The sequence below is a fragment of the Pongo abelii genome, chromosome 6, assembly GCF_028885655.2.
Source record: "Pongo abelii isolate AG06213 chromosome 6, NHGRI_mPonAbe1-v2.0_pri, whole genome shotgun sequence".
Classification (NCBI taxonomy): Eukaryota; Metazoa; Chordata; class Mammalia; order Primates; family Hominidae; genus Pongo; species Pongo abelii.
This window is the reverse complement of record NC_071991.2, coordinates 152,425,007-152,446,605: the sequence shown is the minus strand read 5'-3', so window position 1 is coordinate 152,446,605 and position 21,599 is coordinate 152,425,007. Positions and strand designations below refer to the sequence as shown.

At 44.8% G+C, this 21,599-nt stretch overlaps 1 protein-coding gene across 2 annotated transcripts in view; it reads right to left on the bottom strand.

Annotated features, from left to right (window-relative positions):
• The window catches only part of DPP6 (dipeptidyl peptidase like 6), an 863,103-nt gene that overhangs the window by 35,559 nt on the left and 805,945 nt on the right, over nt 1-21,599 (bottom strand). For both annotated transcript variants that reach the window (XM_024249875.3, XM_024249876.3), the window contains exon 17: nt 10,741-10,788. In XM_024249875.3, the coding sequence (XP_024105643.2) occupies nt 10,741-10,788 (48 nt within the window). The remainder of the gene's footprint in view (nt 1-10,740; nt 10,789-21,599) is intronic.

The following is a 21,599-nucleotide window of genomic DNA, read 5'->3' as shown; positions in this document are numbered from 1 at the left end:
CTCTTCTTTTGACTTCAGGGCAGTGGGGACCTCCAGTCTGGAGCATACAAATGGCCACTCCTTAATTAAATGTGAGCCCCCTCTAATATTTGGTGGAATTAGCTATTATCAGATCTGGACACAGTGAGACCACAGAGACTCAGGCCTGCTCATGAGGCTGCTTCCCTCGCTGCGCCCCATGGGCAGGTCGTGGTGTAGCTGTGCACTGTTGCAAGACATGCTTCCAAGTGGCCCAGCAGGTTCAGGGGATTGGTGGAATCACCACTGTGCTAAATTTTGGAAAATTGGTGACCAGATCCAATGAACACCAATAGGCAACGGATCTAAAAGAGGAAGAGAGCAGCCCCTTCCCTCTCTCACATTTCTACAAGAAATAAAACCGCAGGATGGTGTGTGCACGCGGAGGCTGAGGCAGAAGTCTCTCCGGCATCTCCCTGTTGCCTTGACCTGACTTCCCCTGCCTGGGTTTTCTGTGCCTTTCTAGTCCAGGCCTCTCCTGCTGTATTTCTGCTCACTCCTCATGTGCACCTTCCCCTGCGGCCATCAGTAGGACCCCTCTCTGCTCCACCTCAGCCCCTCCCTGTGCTCTTGCGGCTGCCGTCTGCTCACCCCAGCGCTACGCCATCAGTCATATTCGAAGACCAGATTCAGGCCCAGAGCCCGCATGACTACTGTTTAAACTTACTCACCTTAACTGGAAATCTCTTTTCTCTGAGCTCCATTTTTGTTTTTTGAGACAGAGTCTTGCACCCAGGTTGGAGTGCAGTGGTGAAATCATAACTCACTGCAGCCTTGAACTCCTAGGCTCAAGCAATCCTCCCACCTTAGCCTCCTGAGGAGCTGGGACTACAGGCATACACCACCATACCCGGCTAGATTTTGTAATTTTTGCAGAGGTAGGGTCTCACTGTGTTTCCCAGGCTAGTCTCAAACTCCAGGACTCAAGAGATCTTTCTTGCTGGGTGCAGTGGCTCACACCTGTAATCCCAACTCCATCTCTACAAAATATAAAAATAAAAAAATCCAGGCATGGTGGCACACACCTGTGGTCCCAGTTACTCATGACGCTGAGGTGGGAGGACAGCTTGAGCCCTGGAGGTTGAGGCTGCAGTGGGAGGATAGCTTGAGCTGCGATCGCACCACTGCACTTGAGCCTAGGTGACAGAGAAAGACCCCATCTCAAAAAAAAAAAAAAAAAAAAAAAATCATATGAAAGGATTGTAGAATCTTGGGGCCAAGATGCTAAATATTACATTTCTTAAAATCATATTGTCCTTCCCTCCACATATACATGCAGTGATCAACAGAGACTTGCTCTATGAACAAAATAGAAAAAACAAAGGAAAGGGTTTGAGTGCGGTGGCTCACATCTGTAATCCCAATGCTTTGGGAGGCCAAGGGAGGAGGATCACTTGAGTCCAGGAGTCTGAGACCAGCCTGGGCAACATAGGGAGACCTGATCTCTCCAAAGAAAAATGTAAAAATTAGCCAGGCATGGTGATGCATGCCTGTAGTCCCAGCTACTTGTGGGGCTGAGGTGGGAGGATTGCTTGAGCCCAGGAGGTCAAAAAAGAAAAAGAGGTCCTCCCACCTTGGTGGGATTACAGGTGTCAGCCACAGCACCCAGCCTCTTTTCTCTGAACTCCGAATGTTCAGTTGTTAGAGTCAGTCTGACTCAGTTTGGGCAACTGTTGTTCTTTTTTACAATATCGTTTTCCCTCCAGCCAGATTTTAAGCAACTTGAGGGCAGGGTCCCAGTAGGTGGCATTTATTTTTGGTCCTTCTAGCATCACGCTAGGCCCATGGCAGCTGTTCGATGCCAGAGGAGTTGTGCATTGAGGGGGCTCATGTGTGTGTCCTCCAGCCCAAGGATGAGTGGGTGCAGTAGCTGGCACAGTGCCCAGCCTACAGGTGCTCCTCGAGGCACCGAGAGCTGCTGGGTGGCAGCGAAGCCCAGCTCTCCTCCCACATTAGGTAGTAGAGAGGAAGAAGCACCTGCAGACATCCTGCAGGCTGTGCAGCTCCGTGCGTGGCTTGCTTTCCACTCTGTGTTAGCCAAATGCCAGCTCGCCCACCCAAATGCTGGACTGAAGTCTAACACGTTCCAACAGCAAATCTGCAAACACTCCACCCACCAGGACAGGTGCTCACGTGTGCAACCCTGTGGGTCCAGAAGATTTCAAGTACAGACACATGGTGGGATTCAGGAGACCAGTTCCCAGGCTCTCCGCATCCATAGGAGCCTGCTGGCAAACGTGCTGTGAATGGACACGCCTGATTAGCTCCAAGGAGCTGCTCCTTTCCCGTGCCTCTTTCATCATGGCCTTACACAGGCGTCACGAGGGCAAGGAAGGCCTTGGAGCCCCCTTGTCTGTCCCTGGGGCATCTTGTACACAGGTGGGCTCCACATGAAGGATGAGGGACCACCAAGGCTGAGTTCAGTAAGAGAACTCCCCCAGTAATGGGTAAGAGCCCCCAGCAACATGGTCGGCTTGTCATCCTTTGATTTTAACAAAACCGAAGGGGAATCTCACCGAGCTAAAAATCAATAGATCATTGAAAATAATCCTTAATGACAGAGAATGGCTGGGCCACAATGTTTTGGCATATAGCTCAGGAGTTCAGAGAAAATGGCACTGCTATAACAAGACTCCTCTCTCTCCATTTATTTACATGAACACATTTTCAGACATTCTACAGAAACAAAAAGAAGCGACCACCAAAAGGAGGAAAAAACCAGGAGCGCACACGTTTCCAACAAAGTCTTCTCTGGAAATGAGTCAGGTGTGCTCATGAACTGAGTGAAAAACCACCACGCCCAGCTCGCTAAGAGATGCATCTCAGAGCAGTCATAACTTTTTATGTCCAACAATTATCAAAGTATGTAATGTATCCTAATTGCTTGATGGGAACAAGTGATAACTATGATAATAATTCCATACAACAAGTAATGATTATGGCCTTATGGTCACCGGAAATTAAAAAGAAAGGACCTTTAAAATATTTCCAAGATTAAATGACATTAGGATAGAATTCTGGGGTGATGGGCCAACAAATGGAATGTAAATATCAGCTCGAGGAGGAAAAGGAAGGATGTAAAGCTAAGAAGAACTTGTTCCAGAAATGTTTAACTGGGCGGTGGTAGGTACCAAATTGCCACAATACATAGATATCATAGGATTATGTAATAATTTTATTTTAAAATAAAATACAATATGCTAAAAACTTATTTTGTACAGCTTTGAATTAATGAGAAAAACTTTAGGTGACAACTTAAAAATGTGTAGGGGAAACATGATTTTTCAAAAATTCTCTTAGGGATTCATGAGCAAAAACTACTTGAGGACGGATGGCCCAGTGTCCTCTGTCTTGGCATGACTTGGCAAGGTCCCCTCACATAAAGGCCACTTTATAATGAGACTTTCTCTCTTTGACCCCAAATTGCTCCTTAAAATATTTGAAAGCTGCGGGTCTTAGGTAGAAACTTGCCTGATGCAGCTGTGTTAAGACATAGGGCTGAAGTTAGGCACCAGGCTGCTTTCAAAATGACAGGCTTTCTTTTTTTCCTTTTAACATTTACTTTCCTTCATCTTTTTACATTTTTAGTCTTTTTGGTTCTGCCCTATATGATCTGCAGGAAAGAGTTGGCTTTTATCTCCGGGTCTGAAACGGGTTTGTGCATTTGCTGGAAGGCCCCAGCCTTGGTGGTGGCTCCACGGCTGTGATGGGGCAGCTGCCTGCTGTGTCCTGGCCACTGTTTCTGAGAGCCAGGGCTCTGCCCAGTTGGCCTGCAGGGTGAGAGGCATGAGGACCTGCTCTCCAGATGCCCACCCAGTCGCCTGCTGCTGCACCCAAGGAGGCAGTGGGGCTGTTCCTTGTTTGTTAGGACTGGACAAGACCCAGGTTTTGAGGGCCACAGGCTGTAGGATTCTGCATGATGCTTCGCCACCCTAGTAAGTGCCACACCGCCCTGGACTGGATTGAGATGGCAGTTCTTCGGCTCCTTTCCAGTTGCATCTCTCCCTGCAGGGCCTGCAGAGGCAGCCCCTCATTGGAGGCTCCCTGCTGGTCCAGACTCTCATCCTTTCCACCATGGCCCCCAGCAGCCCTTCCGTCTGCAACCGGGGGTCCTTCCATCCATTTGCTGCACAGCGACCAGAAGCTTTTAGAGAGGGACGTCTGACAGTGCTCCTCCTGGGACCTGCAAGATGGCGGGCAAACTCCTTGGCGTGTAGCGTGACAGTGACATGTGGGCCCTCCGGAATGCCATGCTCCTGACGTCTCTCCATGTGTGGGCGCCCTGTGCTTGATGGAAGGGGAGCTGTGGGCACAGCCTCGACAGTCTAGGAGCGGGTGCCTCAGGGAGAAGGTGGGGCAGGGGCAGGGGTGCTCCCAGCAGCGCTGGTGCAAGAACAGAGGCTGGAAGCCAACTGCGTCTGGCGTTGCTTCACGGACCCACCTGGGCACCACTGGTGGTAGGGGCTGTTTTTGCTTTCTTACAAAGACCCAAATGAAGAGAGTAGGAGGTAGAGAAACCTAACTTTCCATGCCATAAAGGAGTGGGAACCAGGCTGCCTAGTGATCCCAAGCTCCCACATGCGCTTGTGGGACACTGTGGGGTGCTGTCAGCCAGCGCAGCCAGCTTCAACCCCGCCACATGCACGCTTTCTCTGCATGGCTGTGGGGCTGCATTGCAAGCCACACCGCAATTTCGACTCCCACACGTCGAGTTGGCATCCATGTCTCTAAGTGGGCCTGCCTTTCATATTTACATTAAAGCTCGCAATGTATTCACTATGATTTTGTTGGTTTTTTTATCCCAATACCTAAGTTGTTTGAATATCCAGGCACCAAATGAGTATAGGTTGGTCCCAACCATAATTACCTTCTTAAGGAAACAGCTTTTAAATAATTCAGAGTCACATCTGTGAACACCCCGCAGGCTCTGTTTGTAGATAAGATTTTCTAAAGAGGAAAAAAGTCAAATATTCCCAGGGTGGTTTTGGGGTCAGTGCGGGAGAGGAGGGGAAAGGACAAAGAATTCTGAAACAGTAATTTCAAATTTCACAGCAGGGCTGGGAGAGCATAGTATGATGAAGACGGGTCCCAGCCTCCAGAGCCCCCCTTGCTAGCTGACGCACAGCGCCGAGGCTCTGCCCTGTAACAGAACGTGGGCCACACCTCAGCTGTCAGTCATGGCGTCACACAGCGGCTCAGGAGCCGGCTCCCCGAGGCCTCCTCTCTTGCCCTGCCCAGCTGTAGGCCATGGGCCCTGCTTTCCTGGCTCAGCCCCACAGGGCGGGTTGGAAACGCTGCTGCTCTGCACACTCTGTTCACTAGAGGCGTGAGGTGCAAATGCCTGTGCTGGCACGCCCTCGCCAGGGCTGATCTAAACCAGGGTGATTTTTGACCAGCAGCCCAGTGGTCACAGAGGCTGCTGCTGCGAGCACGTTTCCCAGATGGCAGTGACATGAAGGCCAGGAGATCCTGGGTCTTGGGGTCTGGGGCTGCCTTTCACCCCTTGTCAGACATCTGGTATCAGCCCCCAGCCCACAGTCAAGAGCACCTGCTTGGAAGTCAGATAAGACAAGACTCCAGGCCTCGCCCTGAATTTGCTGTGGATCTCAGATGAATTGTTGAACCTCATAGGGTTGGTACAAGGAAGGGGCCTGGTGCTGTGTGGAGAGCCCAGAACTGCTGCTACAATTACATTCAAAAGAGAATAATGGATGGCCAGCCAAGGGCTGCTGCCTGGGGGGGCTAAGGGACTGCCATTAGAGGGTGAAGTTCAAGGGCTGAGCTCTCCCAGTGCATGGAGTATGACCCCAGCCTGCACATGGAGGCTGAGCTGCTGCAGGAAGCAGAGCCATTAATTCCACGGGGCTCCCCACAGGTTTAAGAGCCACCAGGGCTTGAGGAGCATCTCTTTCCTGTGACGTGGAAGGCTTCTCAGAGCAGGAGAAGGTGCCGTGCCACACGCTCACCCCAGAGCTGGCTCGGATGGACCCCGGGGGTGGTGTACGGGCGGAGAAGGTGCTGAGAACGAGCTGCAGGTGTGACTGCTTCTGCCTCCCCAGACTCATCTCAATGGGAGTGCAGGCCGGGCATCGCTCTGGATCTGCAGTTGTCCTTCAGACCACATGAGGGCAGGCGGCTGAGCAGTGCTGTGCAATGACCGTATGTCTGGAAGAACAGGCTCTGTTGGAGCCGCACTGCTTGCGTCCGAGATGCAACTTCCACTGCTTTTGCTTCCTCGCTGCATGCATGTGGCCCAATCACCTAAGCTGCGGTGCCTCAGCTTCCTTAGCTGACAAGTGGGGATAATAGCAATTCCTGCCTCACAGGCTGTTGTGAGGCTGAAATGAGTTAAAATATGTAAAGTATTTGCCACAGCACCCAGCCCGGGGCAAGCGCTTGATGAATGCTGGTTGGGGCCACTATTGTTACTGCCATGGTGCCCTGTGACCTCCAGCCTTTCTCTGGCCCCCTGATCGGAACACGGTTGTCTGAGATGTTCAGGATGGAGCATCAAATGGAACAAGTACAAGTGGTGTGGGGTTTGCAGAATCCTAACGATGCAGAACCGCGAGCAGGCTGAGTGTTCGGATGAAACAGGCATCTGCAGGAATGGGTGACTCACTGCTTGCCTTTGTGTTGCTCCTGGAAGTCTTCCAGTGGCCTTTTCAATTAGGAAAGAGGACAACTGATCTCAAGCTTACCTGAGGCCCAAAGGCTGATGTGTGAAGTGCTGGCCTGACAATGGCTTTGTTGCCTGCCTGAGATGCACATCCACCCACAAACCACGTGCTGCGGACCCTTCATCCACTGCAGAGGCCATGAGGAGGCTCTGATGTGGTCCAACCACACCACGAACAAGATGCTGCTGGAACTGGGGGCCTGGAAGCACCAGGCACCTGCCTTCTCACCCAGGATGCACCAGTTTCACAGACAAAATGAAAACTCAGTGCATTTTGTTTGGGGAAGACACAGCTGGGTTGGAGATGGGCTGTGAAGCGCCGCAAGAGGACATCAGACATATCAAAAGGTAAACACGCTGAAGAAACCCCACACGCCTCCCACAGCAAACACCTGGAGGCTGGAACTCAGGGCTGGGTTTGGCACTTTACCAGGGCCTGCCACACTCACTCTTATTTCCCACATGGACTCAAAGCCATTCGGGCAGCTATGATGGGCCAACCCTCAGGGATGGCCGTGCAAGGAAGGGATTTCAGGCACTTTTATCCAGGCACGGGGAAAAGGCGGGTGTTCAGGAACGTGGAACCCCTCAAATTGTGAAGTCTGAAAGTAACATAGACACTGAGCAAGATGGGATCCCTACTGTCGTCCTGGGAATGGGAACGACAATCAACTCAGCCACATTTAATCATTTTTTTTCCAAGTTAAAAGGGCAGCTTAAGTCACCATCCTGAAAGAGCTTGAACTAAATTGACAGCCAGAAATGCAGAAACAGGCTAGGGCGGGATGAAATATTCCTAGAGTTTGAATTAGGCTCCAGGAAACCCAGAGTCAAACACTGCTATATAAATAGGCTTGTAAAATAAATGTGACCAAAATAATTCTAAACGCCGTCCAGTTTCCAATTAGTCAGCACTTTGCTGAGATCAAGCGCAATGGTGTCACCTTCAAGTTCACTGTTAAATTTCACACAGAGAAGAAGGAAGTACAGGCATGTAACACCAGCCCCATCCTGTGTGCACAGTGCTTTTTATTTCTTAAGCCACTGGGTCCCATCTCTTTGCTTCAGGGAGTCACAGTCACCAAAGTGATAGCTCAACTGCAAATGGCAAAATGCTTCCTAAAAAATTCCCATTTATGCAGCTCCGTGACGGATATGGATGGCAACCTAGGGCCTATGGTCCGTCAATATTGATTGGATTGATTGGTTAATGCAGTAGCCAGTCCCACAGAGGAAAAGAAGTGGTTATTTTGTTTCCCAGCAGAGTTAACAAAATTTCCTGGATCTTTGAGCACATTAGCATGTTGCACTTGCTGGAAGACATTTGGTCAATTCTTACTGGGACTCTCCGAAGAACTGAACCTCAGCACACCTATATATTCCCTTATTTTTATAAATGGAATAAATGAAATATTTTCTCAACAATGTCACACACATCTAAGATATAGGCCGGCTTCATTTTCATTCACACATGAGCCTTGGAAACTGTGTTGACTTGATCCAGCACTGTGGGAGCCTTTAGGAGCCCCGAGGACTGATCACATCCAGGCTGGAAGTGGCTTAGAAGTCAAAATGCATTTCCCAAAAGTAGGGACTATATTAACCTTTGAACTTGAATAGATTAATAATAGCTTCCTCCAAAGAAGTAAAAAGCATTTAAGGGAATGACTTTTGTAAGAAGAGCCATATGCTATATCATATTTTTCAAAGCTGAAAGATACTTTTGTGTTTTTTATTAGACCACAATTAGAAAAAACTTTTAAATTTGAAATAATTACGGATTCCTAGGAAGTTGCACAAACAGTACATAGAGTCCTGTGTCTCCACTTCCAGGGTCCCCAGTGGTGGCATCTCACAGAGCCACAACTAACCCGGGAGGCTGCAATGCTGTGAGCTACACTGGACTCCTTATCTAATTTCTACCAGACCATCAATTTTTAAGAAGGGGAAAACCTCACAAATATCAGAAAGGTGTCCACGGACTCTAAATTTTGTCAAATACTCAAAATAAAAATATACAATTTCTTAAGGAAAAAAAGATGTCACAGTTGAGGCTCTATGCAACATCTGCATTTTTTCAGGGAAAATTTCACCTAAAGAGGTCTAGCACAGGTATTTTAAACATTCACTGTCACGCTGGAGAATGTCTGTCAGACTCCACCGACCCCAGGCCTTGGCGGAAGTTCTAGCCCGGCCTCTGCGGCCTCCTGGAGGGCTCTTCACAGCCTCGTGCCCGTTAGAGTGGGCAGGGGGTGGGTGGATGCAGTGGGGAAGTGAGAGACCCAGGCAATCGCTCCCAACATCCTTCCGGGGATACCGCCCCCATTGCTCAAATGGCCCAGATTCCCATACCTCGCAGGTGAGGCTGGAAAGCAGCCTGGGAGCAGGTGAACCTCTTTGCTGGGGAAACCAGCCCCTCCTCTGGGAAGGAGGACAGGAAGGCCATCCCGCTTCTTCTCAGCACAGGGTCCCTCCAATGGCCATTCTGAGTGTTTTTGTGTATCCATTCTGACATCCACTTTATGGCTTTTTGTGGGGGCTTTAAAATCTATTAATTTATTTCTGGTTTTATGATTATTTATGCTTTGCTTTTGCATTTCTAATAATGATTTGATAGCTTGGCAGATGATCATCGTTATTTGGGATTATTGGCTAAGTGCTGTCCCTTTAAACAAATCTATTTTGCCCACTTTGGAACACTTTAACCACTTCACGGTGTCTAAACACACGTTTGGAGTTCTCCTTTCCAACATGCCCCTCACCCCTGCTGCCTCCAGTTCTCCTGGAGCTTGAAGTACCACCAGAGAGAGAGGAATCAGGGAGCCACTGATGCTCGATGGTCACTGGAGATGCGGAGTCACCTCTGTCCCCAGACCTAGGGGAACTGCGGACCCTGGCCATGAATTTTGCCTTCCTGCCAGGGAAGGGGGTCCCCAATGTGGAAGGGAGTGGGAAGGATTCGGGGGAAGGAGGACACAGGCTGCTTTGGGTTAGACAGAGGGAGGGCTGGAAAGGGAGGGACCAAAGGCAAGTTCTCTTCGCTTCTCAGCTGTGCTGTGCCTCTGCCTTCCACTGCACACAGCGTATATCCCTCGCATAAACATGGATGTGCCCGTGGCGACCTGCGTGGGGTCCCTCCGAGCAAACACATGCCACCTCAAGAGACCCTGGGAAGTCTTACAAAGACTCTCCTTGACCAAACTTGAGTGAGGCTCCTCTGAGTCCTCTTCTTGACCAGGCTTCAGCCTTGATCCTGTCCTGTCTTTGGCCTGCATTGCCCAGCTTTAGCAAGAAGTCCCCACCCCTGATATCTGATCACTCTCCGTAACTAAGCAAGTTCCTCATCCTCCACTTTTGAGCCTAAGTCCTTGTCCTGCCTTCTGCAAGGATCTTGTGAGGTTGGCTTAGCAAAAATGCCCTCCCATTGATGCCTTCTCTTAGCAATTTTCCATCCATGGACCCCTCTCTCTGCTCGTTGGCTATAAACTCCCCCACGGGATCTTGCTGTATTCGAAGTTGAGCCCAAATCTCCCTCCCCTTTCACAACAGTCCTGAAAAAGCCTTCCCTATCATTTTACAAATGGCAGAACAAGTTTTCCTCTGACATCCTGTGCAGCATGGATGCAGAGACCCTCCATGCCATGAAGCCTCCAGACCCACAAAGACAGATGAGCCTCCATGTGCCCCTCAAGTCTTGGTGCCACATGGCAGGTTCTCAGTGGGGGCGAACTCATGTCAGGCTACAAAGCCTTTTGAGCTGGCTGTTCAGAGGATGTCAGGCTATGACCAGGGTAGCCCTGGAATGACCCTCCAGGCTCAGCACTTGTGAAGGGGTGTGGGGCCCTCTGGCTGGGGTATGCAGACCTTGGCTTTCATCATATTTAGTTGATATTGGTGATGAGCATGGCCTACCCTGAACTGCTAGGGCATGACTCATCCCTCTGTCTCTGAGTAGGAGAATGTGGTCCAGCTGATCTCATAGAGTGTTTTGCTTCCTTTCTCCTGAGTCTCAGGAAGATTTAAGGGAAAAAAAGAGCACTTACTTTTCTTATCTGTCGTGTTGTGCACCGTCATCATAGGAACGCCAGGACCTGTGTTGGGTAGAGAATAGCCAGGAAGAAAACAAAAACGAAGGCATTAGTTTAGCTGAGAACAAGAAAAGAAAACAAGCTTTCCTTACGCCACGTAGATAGATGTGCGGAGCCTGGAGAACCCGAATTCATGGAAGAGTAATCAATGATGGGATGGCAGAGGCCAGCCAGCAGGGGGTCCAAGGCACAGCTCCCTACCTCTGCACCTATGTTAACTGCAACACACTCAACTCAAATTCCATATTTTCAGATTATTGTAATGCCATAAAACATCATTCTATGAAGCATTACATTTGGTTTATATCCTCATAACCTCATTTTTACTATACAGACACACATTCCAGGATGGCTTTATGGGTTCTTATAAATTACTCAAGCCTCAGTGCTAAGTCTGCTGGCTCCTCCAAGAAGGATGGCACTCCATCCAATGGGTCTCTCATAACACCTTGTAAAAACTTACTCATGTAACAGGAATATTTTGAAAATGTCAAACTATATTTCAGTTTTTCCTTGAATCACTAGCTGGCAGCTTCCCAGCTGCAGGGATGTTGCAGCCCTGAGAAGTGAGAAGGAAGGTCCAACTCAGGACCAAGTGGCCCCTGATCTGTTTTCTCTGCAGGTGACTTCTCGATTCTTCTTAGCAAAAGGAGAGTCCAGAAAGGAAAAAAAAAGTCTTCCTGAACTATTTTCTATATCTTTTTGAAAACATTAAGAGGCAGGCCTGGTGACTTTTCCAACCTTACTTCAGCCACTGTCCTCTGCACTCACCCACTCCAGCTAGCTGGCCTTCCTGCAGGGCTGGAGGCATGTCAGGCTTGTTCCCACTGAGCCGCTTGTTCTCACCGCCTGAATTGCTCTGCCCCTAGGCACTGCCATGGCCTGTCTTTCTCTTTATTTAAATGTCTACTCAAATGCCATCTCCAACTATCCCATCTAAAGGAACTCCCCTCCATGACCATGTGGTCAGCCTCCATCCTCACAGCTTTCCTGATCTTTGTAGAACTCATTAGCACACACTACGCTATTGGGACCTTAAAATATGTAATGATCAGCATACTTGCTTGCTGTCCTTCTCCTCATCTACTGCGCTAGGATGTAAGCTCGGAGACGGTCAAGAATGTGTCAGATTCACTGCTGTTATTTTCTGCATCAAGCAGGGTGTTTTGAATAGAGTTGTGCTCAATTGCATGTTTGTGGAGTGAATGCTGAATGAGAAAGCACAGAGCATGCAGGAGAGACAGGAGAGGGAGGAGAGGCAGGAGAGGCAGCAGAGGCAGGAGAGCCTGTCCCTTTGGCTCAGGTGGATTGTGGGAAGATGCAGGGAGAAAGAGGAAGTGGGAAGTGGGTGGTCCGAGGGAGACAGATGCACTGTGGGAACACTGTGGCCAGGGCTGTTGCTTGTGCTCTGCTTCAGGCTATGGACCCAGGATGCCATGGACTCACAAGGGGTGGCCATAGCAAAGCTGAAGGATGCACACTATCTTGGGCAGAGGGATGGCTGGAGTTCAGTATTCCTGTGGTCATCATCAAAACTCCCCACATGCTTCTGAGGGGCCATCTGACAACTGGCTGAAAGCCAGAGAATCTGCTATGGATCCCACCATGCTGAGGGCTTCAGGGCCTCACTGCAGAGGCCCCAGAGTGGATACCCTAGTCCAGGGCCCAAACAGCATGTGGCAGAAATGCAAGGAGTCCTCTACCCTTGAGAGCTAAGGTGGAAGGTCTGGCCAGTGCTCATCCACAGGTCCAGATGAGCTGAGACACACAGACTGTGGGTCATGCTGGCCTTGGACATCAGAGCAGAGGGCTATCTGCTGCCCAAGGACTGGATCCAGACTCTACCCCATGCACAAAGTCCAGGAGTCCAGGGCCCTTTTCCCCAACGTGGTGCCCCTCTCTGTTCACCCACAGATGGGGCTGCCAGATGATATGCAGTATGTCTGGTTCTATGTGGTGCTCAGATAAAGAATAAGTATTTTCTTACTGTAAGTGTGTCCCATGCAGTATTTGGGACATACTGCAAACAAATTATTTGTGGTTTACCTAAAATTCAAATGTAACTGAGTATCTTAAATTTTTCTTGGCTAAATATGGCACCCCCTACCCAGTGAGGGAACAGTGATCTGAAAGTCCACATATTTATACCCAAAGAGGCAGCACTTACCAAAAAAGATTTAAATGCCAGTTTAAATTATTGAGTCAAACTAAGTTTCTTGGCTCTAAGATCCATTTCCCCTGCATGGGAAGCTCAAGTGGAAGAAAGAATCAGTTACTGAAAAATAAAGAACCTATTTTTCTCTGCACATTTCAGGGTGAGTAAATTTGAAAACAGAATATCTCTTATGTTCTTATTAATAATGTAAATATATTTTGTTAATTATGTATTAATTAATAATGTAAATAATAATGTAAAAAAATAAAAAAAAGATTATTATTTATTTAGTGCCTACTACATAAAAGGCATGCTGTTAGATATTTTTTATGAATAATTTCTAATCAAATCCTCACAGCACCTCTGGAAAGTAGATATTTCTAACCATATTTTACAGAGGGAAAAAACCACAGGTGTAGAAAGTTTTAAGTCTTTTGTCTCATCCATACAATAAAAAGCTACTGAGCCTGAATTAGTCACTTTTAATCTTTTAATTCATAAACTTAATATATGTTTCTAAAAAACCTCAAACACTAAAGAAAGGAATAAAGTAACAGGGATCTGTTTTATCCCCACTTCCCAGAAGTAACTTAAATGTTGCTAAAATGTTCTTAAATGTTTGTCTGCACACACGGTCATATTTACACATAAGCATGTATTTTAAACATAGACAAAAATAACATGAAAATGGTTGCATGTATATCTGCAAGCTTTACAAAATCTTAACATTACACCGTATTGCTCTATTTTAAGTTAGTTTTTCTAAAGTTTGTTTTTTGAAAGGCTAAACAAAATTGGCAAAAATTTAGCCCGACTAAGAAAAAAAGAGAGAAGATGCAAATAAAATCAGAAATGAAAGAGGAGATGTTACAGCTGATAACATAGAAGTACAAAAGATCTTAAGAGACTACTATGAACAATTACATGGCAACAAATTGGATAACCAAGAAGAAATGGATAAATTCCTAAAAATATATAATCTACCAAGACTGAGTCATGAAGAAATTGAAGACATCAATAATGAGTAAGAAGACTGAATCAATAATAAAAAGCCTCCTATCAAAGAAAAGCCCAGGATGTGATGCTTCACTGCTGAATCCTGCCAACATTTAGAGGAGAACTGATACCAGTCCTTCTCAAACTCTTCCAAAAAATGGAACAGGAGGGAGTACTTCCAAACTCATTTTACGAGGCCAGCATTACCCTGATACCACAGCCAGACAGAGACTACCAAACTCCCCCACCCCCGCCAAAAACCCCAACTACAGTCTAATATCCCTGATGAACATAGATGCAAAAATTCTCAACAAAATACTGGCAAATCATATTCAATGGTACATTAAAAGGATCACTAATTGGAAAAGCAAACATCGTATGTTCTCACTCATAAGTGGGAGCTAAGTATGAGGATACAAAGGCATAAAAATGATACAATGGACTTTGGGGACTTGGAGGAATGGGTAGGAGGGTGGTAAGGGATAAAGCACTACAAATGGGGTTCAGTGTATACTGCTTGGGTGATGGGTGCACCAAAATCCCACAAATCACCACTAACTAACTTACTCATGTAACCAAATACCACCGATTCCTCCAAAACCTATGGAAATAAACAATTTTTTTTTAAAAGGATCATTCATCATAATCAAGTGGGATTCAGCTCTGGGATGCAAGTATGGTTCAATATACACAAATCAGTAAATGTGATTCACCATATTAACAAAATGAAGGCCATGCAATCCTTGAAATAGATGCAGAAAAAGCATTTGACAAATGCTTCAACATCCTTTCATGATAAAAGCTGTCAGCAAATAGGTATAGAAGGAATGTTCCTCAACACAATAAAGGCCATCTATGCCAAACTCACAGCTAACATCAAAATCCATGATGAAGCTAAAAGCTTTTCCTCTAAGATCAGAGCAAGACAAGGATGCCCACTCTCACCACTTTTATTCAACATAGTCCTGGGAGTCTTAGCAAGAGCAATTAGGCAAGAAAATGAGATAAAAGTCATCCAAATAGTAAAGGAAGAAGTGAATTTTTCTGTTTGCTGATGACATGATCTTCTATAATGAGAACCATAAAGATTGCACCAAAGGAATGTTAGAACTGATAAACAAATTCAGTAAAGCTGCAGGTCACACAATGCAACACAAAAATCAGCAGTGTTTCTATATACTAACAATGAACTATCTACAAGTAAATTAAGAAAACAATCCCATTTACAATGGCATCAAAAAAAAGATACTTAGGAGTAAATTCAAGGAGGTAAAAAATATGTATACTGAATACTATAAAAATTGTTGAAAGACAATTGAAGACAACACAAATAAATGGAAAGATATCCCTTGTTCATGGATTGGAAGAATTAATATTGTTAAAATGTCCATACTACCGAAAGCTATTTGTAGATTCAATGCAATCTCTATCCAAATTTCAAAGCCATTCTTCATAGAAACAGAAGGAAATTGATTTTTTCACAGAAAAATGCTAAAATTCATATGGAACCACAAATACCCCAAATAGCCAAAGCAATCTTGATCAAAAAGAATAAAACAGGAGACATCACACCACCTGATTTCAAAACATATTACAAAGATGTAGTAATCAAAACAGCATAGTACTAACATAAAAACAGACACATCAACCAATGGAATAGGATAGACAGCCCAGAAATAAACCAATTCATCTATGGTTATTTTTCACAAAGATGCCAAGAACACACACTGGGGAAAGGACAGTCTCTTCAATAATTGGTGTTGGAAAAGCTGGCTATTCACACGCAGAAGGAGGAAACTGGACTCTTATCTCACTCCTTATACAATAATCAACTCAAAATGATTAAAGACTTCAATTTAAGACCTGAAATTGTAAAACTACTGGAAGAAAACATAGTGAAAAAGCTTCATGACATTGGTCTGGGCAATGATTCTTGGCTTGGACCCCAAAAGCACAGGCAACAAAAGCAAAGCTAGGCAAACGGGATTGCATCATCCTAAACTTCTGCATAGCAAAGAAAGCAATTAATAGAGTGAAAAGACATTTCATGAATTGTGTTAAAAATACTGGCAAATCATATATCACATAAGGGGCTAATAACCAAAATATGTAAGGAATTCAAACTACTCAATAGCAAGAAAACAAATAACCCTATTAAAAATGGGCAAAGGACCTGAATTTGTCAAAGAAGACATGCAAATAGACAATAGATACATGAAAAATGCTCAGCATCACCAATCATTGGGGAAATGCAAATTAAAACCACAATAAGATATCATCTCACACGTGTGAGAATGGCTATTATAAAGAAAAAAAAGCTAACAAGTGTCGGCGAGGATATGGAGAAAAGGAAAGCTTTATATGCTATGGGGGGAAGTTAAATTAGTAAAACTATTTTGTAAAACAATGCGGTGGTTCCTCAAAAAACTAAAAATAGAATTTCCCTATGATTCAGCAATCTCACTGCTGTGTAAAGATCCAAAGGAATTGAAATCAGGATGTTGAAGAGCTGTCTGTACTTCCATGTTTACTGCAGCACTATTCATAACAGCCCAGACATGGAGACAGCCTACGTGCCCAGCAACAGATGAATGGATTAAAACATAGGTACATATACACAATGGAGAACTACTCAGTCTTAGAGACGAAAGGACTTGTGTCATTTGTGACAACATGGATGAATCTAGAAGACATTATGCTAAGTGAAATAAGCCAGGCACAGAAAGAGAAATGTCACATGATCTCACTCATATGTGGAATCTAAAAATGTTGATTTCATAGAAGCGAAGAGTAGAAAGATGGTTACCAGAGGCTGAAGTGAGGTGGCGGCAAGTAGGGAAAAGGGAGTTGTCGGTCGAAGGGTACAGTTTCAGTTAGACGGGAGGAATACGTTTTGTGTCTATTGTACAGCATGGTGACTCTAGGTAATAATTATGCATTGTATATTTCAAAATTGCTGAAAGAGTGGAGTTTTAAATGTTTTCACCACAAAGAATGATAAATGCGTGAAGTGACAGATATGTTAATTAGCCTGATTTGATCATTCCACAATGTATACATGTATATAACATCACATTCTACTCAATAAATATACACAATTATTAATGACGAATAAAAATGAAAGAGCCCCAAACCAAACAAGATAAAAGAATATGGGGAAAACAATAATAAATAAGTAGTGTTGAGTACAAAAAAAACCAAGACATAACAAATAGCTACGATGTCATTTGCCTTCCTTCCCTAATCCCAGTCCTCTGTCGTCCCAGAAGTGACCATAATTTTGAAGTTAATGTTGATCATTTCTCTGCATATTTAAAAGAGATTTCTACCACATGGCTATGCATTCATAATAATATACATGCCATATATAGTATGATATGACATGTTTCAGTATAACATATTTTGTACGGTTTTGACATCTAGTCTGGCCACTACAAGAGGGTGAAGCCGTGTGTGGGGGTGTGAGTGGGCACAGCCACTCTGGAGAACAGCTTAGCGATATCTATGACATCTGAAGATGCTCATGCGTATGACCTGTGGGCTCCACTCCTGGGAACACATCTCAGAGCATCCTCTGCACCTGTGCACAAGAAGGCAGGCAGAAGATTGTTCCTAATACCAACTATGTACAGGTCACGAATGGGAAATTACTCAGCTACTCATTAGCAGGAGATTAAATGAATAAAACGCAGTTACTCACATGGCAGAATATTATAGAGCATGCAAAATGAATTAGTAGATCTACACCTATCAACATGGGCCAACATGAAGAGTATAAGGTTAAGCGAAAACATCAAGTAGCAGAAGGGTAACTACTATAATATACAATTATGTAAATAATTTTTAAAAGTTGTAAAACTTCATTTTTGAAGAGATGCATAGTATCCCATCATAAGGAAATATAATAATTTATTGAGTCCATTGTCTACTGATGGATATTTAGGTTGTTTCCTTTCATTTTCTGCTATCTTAAAACAGTGTTGCTGAAAAACCTCTTACATATGTCTTTAAACACGGGTAAGACTGCATCTGTCGTTAAGCTAGTTGGTAGCACTGCAGTTGCTGTTTTAAAAAGGTTTTATAGTCAGCGTTCATGAAATAATCTTGTGGTTTCAAACACACAGCTCCTGACTCTCAATGGTGTGAAACGAGGAAGCTGACTTTCCGCTAATGTTGCATCCTGGTAACCAGGTCTGCAGCAGCCCGGCTGTGCTCTGCCGGGCTCTCCTCCAGGACGCGTCTTCTTTCTAGGATCCTAGCTGAAAGATCAGCCTTCATCTGGAACAGGCTGAGCTCATGACAAAAGGAAATGAGCAAGGGGGGCTTGCAGATATGCACGATGAAGGGAGAGAAAAGAATATAAATGTATTTGTTACTACTCCAATGGTAAAGCTGGTAAATTATATATATATACCCACACATATATATAATTTTATATATATATTTATATATACATTATATATGTATATTTTACCTCAATAAAAAATAAATTAAAAATAAATATTACCAAAGATATTTTGCATAACTAAAAAATGCCCTGGACATGGTGCAGTTCATGTCCACTCTCATGCTGTTGGCCGAGATGCATCCCATTGGTCCCAACAGAGCAGGGATGAGTCTGTATCTCCACGGAGGCCCTGCAGGCCACATGGCCATGTTATACTGTTGGCCGAGATGCATCCCATTGGTCCCAACAGAGCAGGGATGGGTCTGTATCTCCACGGAGTCCCTGCAGGCCTCATAGCCATGGGGTGGAGGATGATCTTTTTACAGGGAGGGGCTGTGAAACACGGGGAACAATAATACAGTCTACACAGAAAGTCGAAACAGTTCACATTTTAGTAAATGTTGTCTAGTTGCTCTCCAACTGATAGTGTATGAAGATCTAGGTTGTATCTTAAAAAAGTTTTTAAAACCACTCTAATGGGTAAGTGTTTGGAGTTTTAGAAATTTTGAGTAAAGCTGGACATCTTTTCGTGTTTATTTGACATTTGCATTTCTCGTGTGTTTTCCTGACTACAAACTGCCCTCTCTCATCCTTCGTCCACTTTAATGGCATTGCTGTTTTTTATGTTATTTAGAAGCTTAATTGTTTCTTACCATGTTGCTGCAGGTATTTCTCCCATGTGCTTTCTAAGAGTGAAGAAAGTGCCATAAGTACCAATAATAGCAAGTGTCACACTGAGTTGCAATTTTAAAGCCATAGCTGCTCTGACCATGTTCCTACCCCATCTCACACAGACAGAAAGACAAACACATTCTGAAATCCTTGGGCCATGAAGCTGTGTCTCATCCCCTTTACCTGTTCTGAACCTTGGACTCAGCGTTGTATAAAAATGTTTGGCGAACAGATTAATGGTTAATTAATGAATGACCTCCCAAGCATATAATTGGCTATGACATATCAAGGTAGCAAATTTAAATTAGGCTAAGGAAAGGTCTCTCAAGACCATTCTTGGAGTCCTGCTTTTTCTAATTCAGGCTGCGGTCTCTCTGTTCGTACATAGGGAATCCCCTGCCGTTTTCACTAAGTGCCAAGGGTAGCAGTCTCCATGTCTAAGATCGGAACTATGTTCTATTTGTGAAGCCGTATGACAACCAGGCCATCTTCACTGATATTTTAATATGGAATACTTCTTTACACTAGTGGAATACAAAGAACGTGAATAAAATTACATTTAAGGAGGCCACTAAACAAAAGTTGAAAAACAGCTTCTCTATAATTTTGTATCTGTTGATTCCTAATCCCAGGCAGTCTAACTGAGTCTCTGCCCTGAGATCAGACCCTCTGGTGGTCTGAGGTCAGCTCCACAGGCCGCCTTCGCATCTGGCTTCTCTGGCCCAGGGGGTGCACGCCCACTACTGTCTAAGTGAACTGTAGGACCACCACAGGCCTCAAGGTTTCTGTGATGGCCCCTGAAAACTGGCAAATAATTCAGGAAAACATCTAAATCAAAACACATTTTCTCCTAATAAGGAAACAGAAGCAGAATCCTAATTAGGAATCAGATACTTAAAATTTGTGCTACTTTGGCCAGACTAGACCCATGTTAGCATTTACCTAAGATTTCTAGAGAAGAGGGGACACGCCAAACACATGAAGAACATACACAGAATTTTTGGGGAAGCTGGTACCATTCAAGAGGAATAGTTTAAACCTATCTGAAATGACAGAGAATACTTTTACCAAGGAGACTTATGAGGGGCTTTTACCACATTGGTTTTTTACTTGTTTTCCTCTTCTTCCAAAAGATCTTATGCAAGTCTGGTCAGTAAAACTTATTAAACGATTTGTTTCATACAATAGGAAGCTTTTGCCCTTTTGTCTCTGATGCCTGTAAGACAATCCATCTGTATTGCCTTGGCACAGATTCTTGTGGCTAAACCTTAGGACTCCACTTAGCTGCTATTGTTCTGACAATTCATATTCATAGTTTCTTTTTTACTTTGCATCTAATTCAATAAATAGGTATCGAGATGCCACCACGGGCAAGGCACGGTGCTAGGTGCTGGGGAAACAGACAGAAATAGACAAAGCATTTACTCTCAGGGAGCCCAGAGTCCAGTACGGAAGACAGACTTGCATGAAAATACGCTTTGATGCCATGTGGCCAGTACAACCACCAGACGTGGTCCATGGTTCAGAGGTCTATGCGGGGAGTCCTGTAAGTAAAGAAGGGGTCAGGAGACCAGCTATCTTGTGATTCCAGGTAAGCAGCTTTCCTTATCTGGATCTCAACTGCAGGATACAGGCTTGCTAAGGTCTACTTTTAGTAAGAGCAACGGCAGCTTCAGCAAAAACAACAGCAGCCAACTTTTTTTTTCCTACTACCTGCCTGGTAATGCACTCGGCTCTTAGAGATATTCTCTCAACCTCATCACAACTCTCTGTGATGGGGATACCTTCCTCCAGAGATGAGAATGCCGTGGTCAGAATCTGCCTTTGCAATGTCAACATTTGCCATGGTCTTGGGAAAGGATGGAAGGAGACGGTGTCCACCTGTACTGACAAAGAGGTTCTGTTCTAAGTCTGAGGGAAAGGAAAGAAGAAAGAAAAGAGGCTGAGAACACAGGATTGCTTTTCTGTTTTTTTCTCAGCCAGTATCTCTGGTATCTTTATGTTTAGGTCTAGTCTTGGAACATAGGATATGCTGTTATTCATTTATTTATTTATTTATTTATTTATTTATTTAAGACAAGGTCTCGCTGTGTTGCCCAGGCTGGAGTATAGTGGCACTATCTGGGCTCACTGCAACCTCTACCTCCCGGGCTCAAGTGATCCTCCCACCTCAACCTTCCAAGTAGCTGGGACTCCAGGCATGTGCCACCATGCCTGGCTAATTTTTGTATTTAGGATATGCTTTTAAATGAAAGCATACAATCATATTTCATTGTGAGTTCCTTCCTGGGTCAGGTCAAATATTAGATATCTGATTCTATATGCGTTTGTCTAATAACACACTCTTATGTGCATGCTCCCAAATTCACGTGAACATATGCATCAGTAAAAACGTGTTCACTAGGATTCTCTCTGCCTGGTCCTCATATTTCCTAAATCCTTGATAAATAAGCCTGCCTCGTGGCTGGTGCAGCCTTGGAACATGCAATAACAGTCCTGATGTTCAAACTGAAATATACAATGGCACGCCTGCTGATAGCAGAA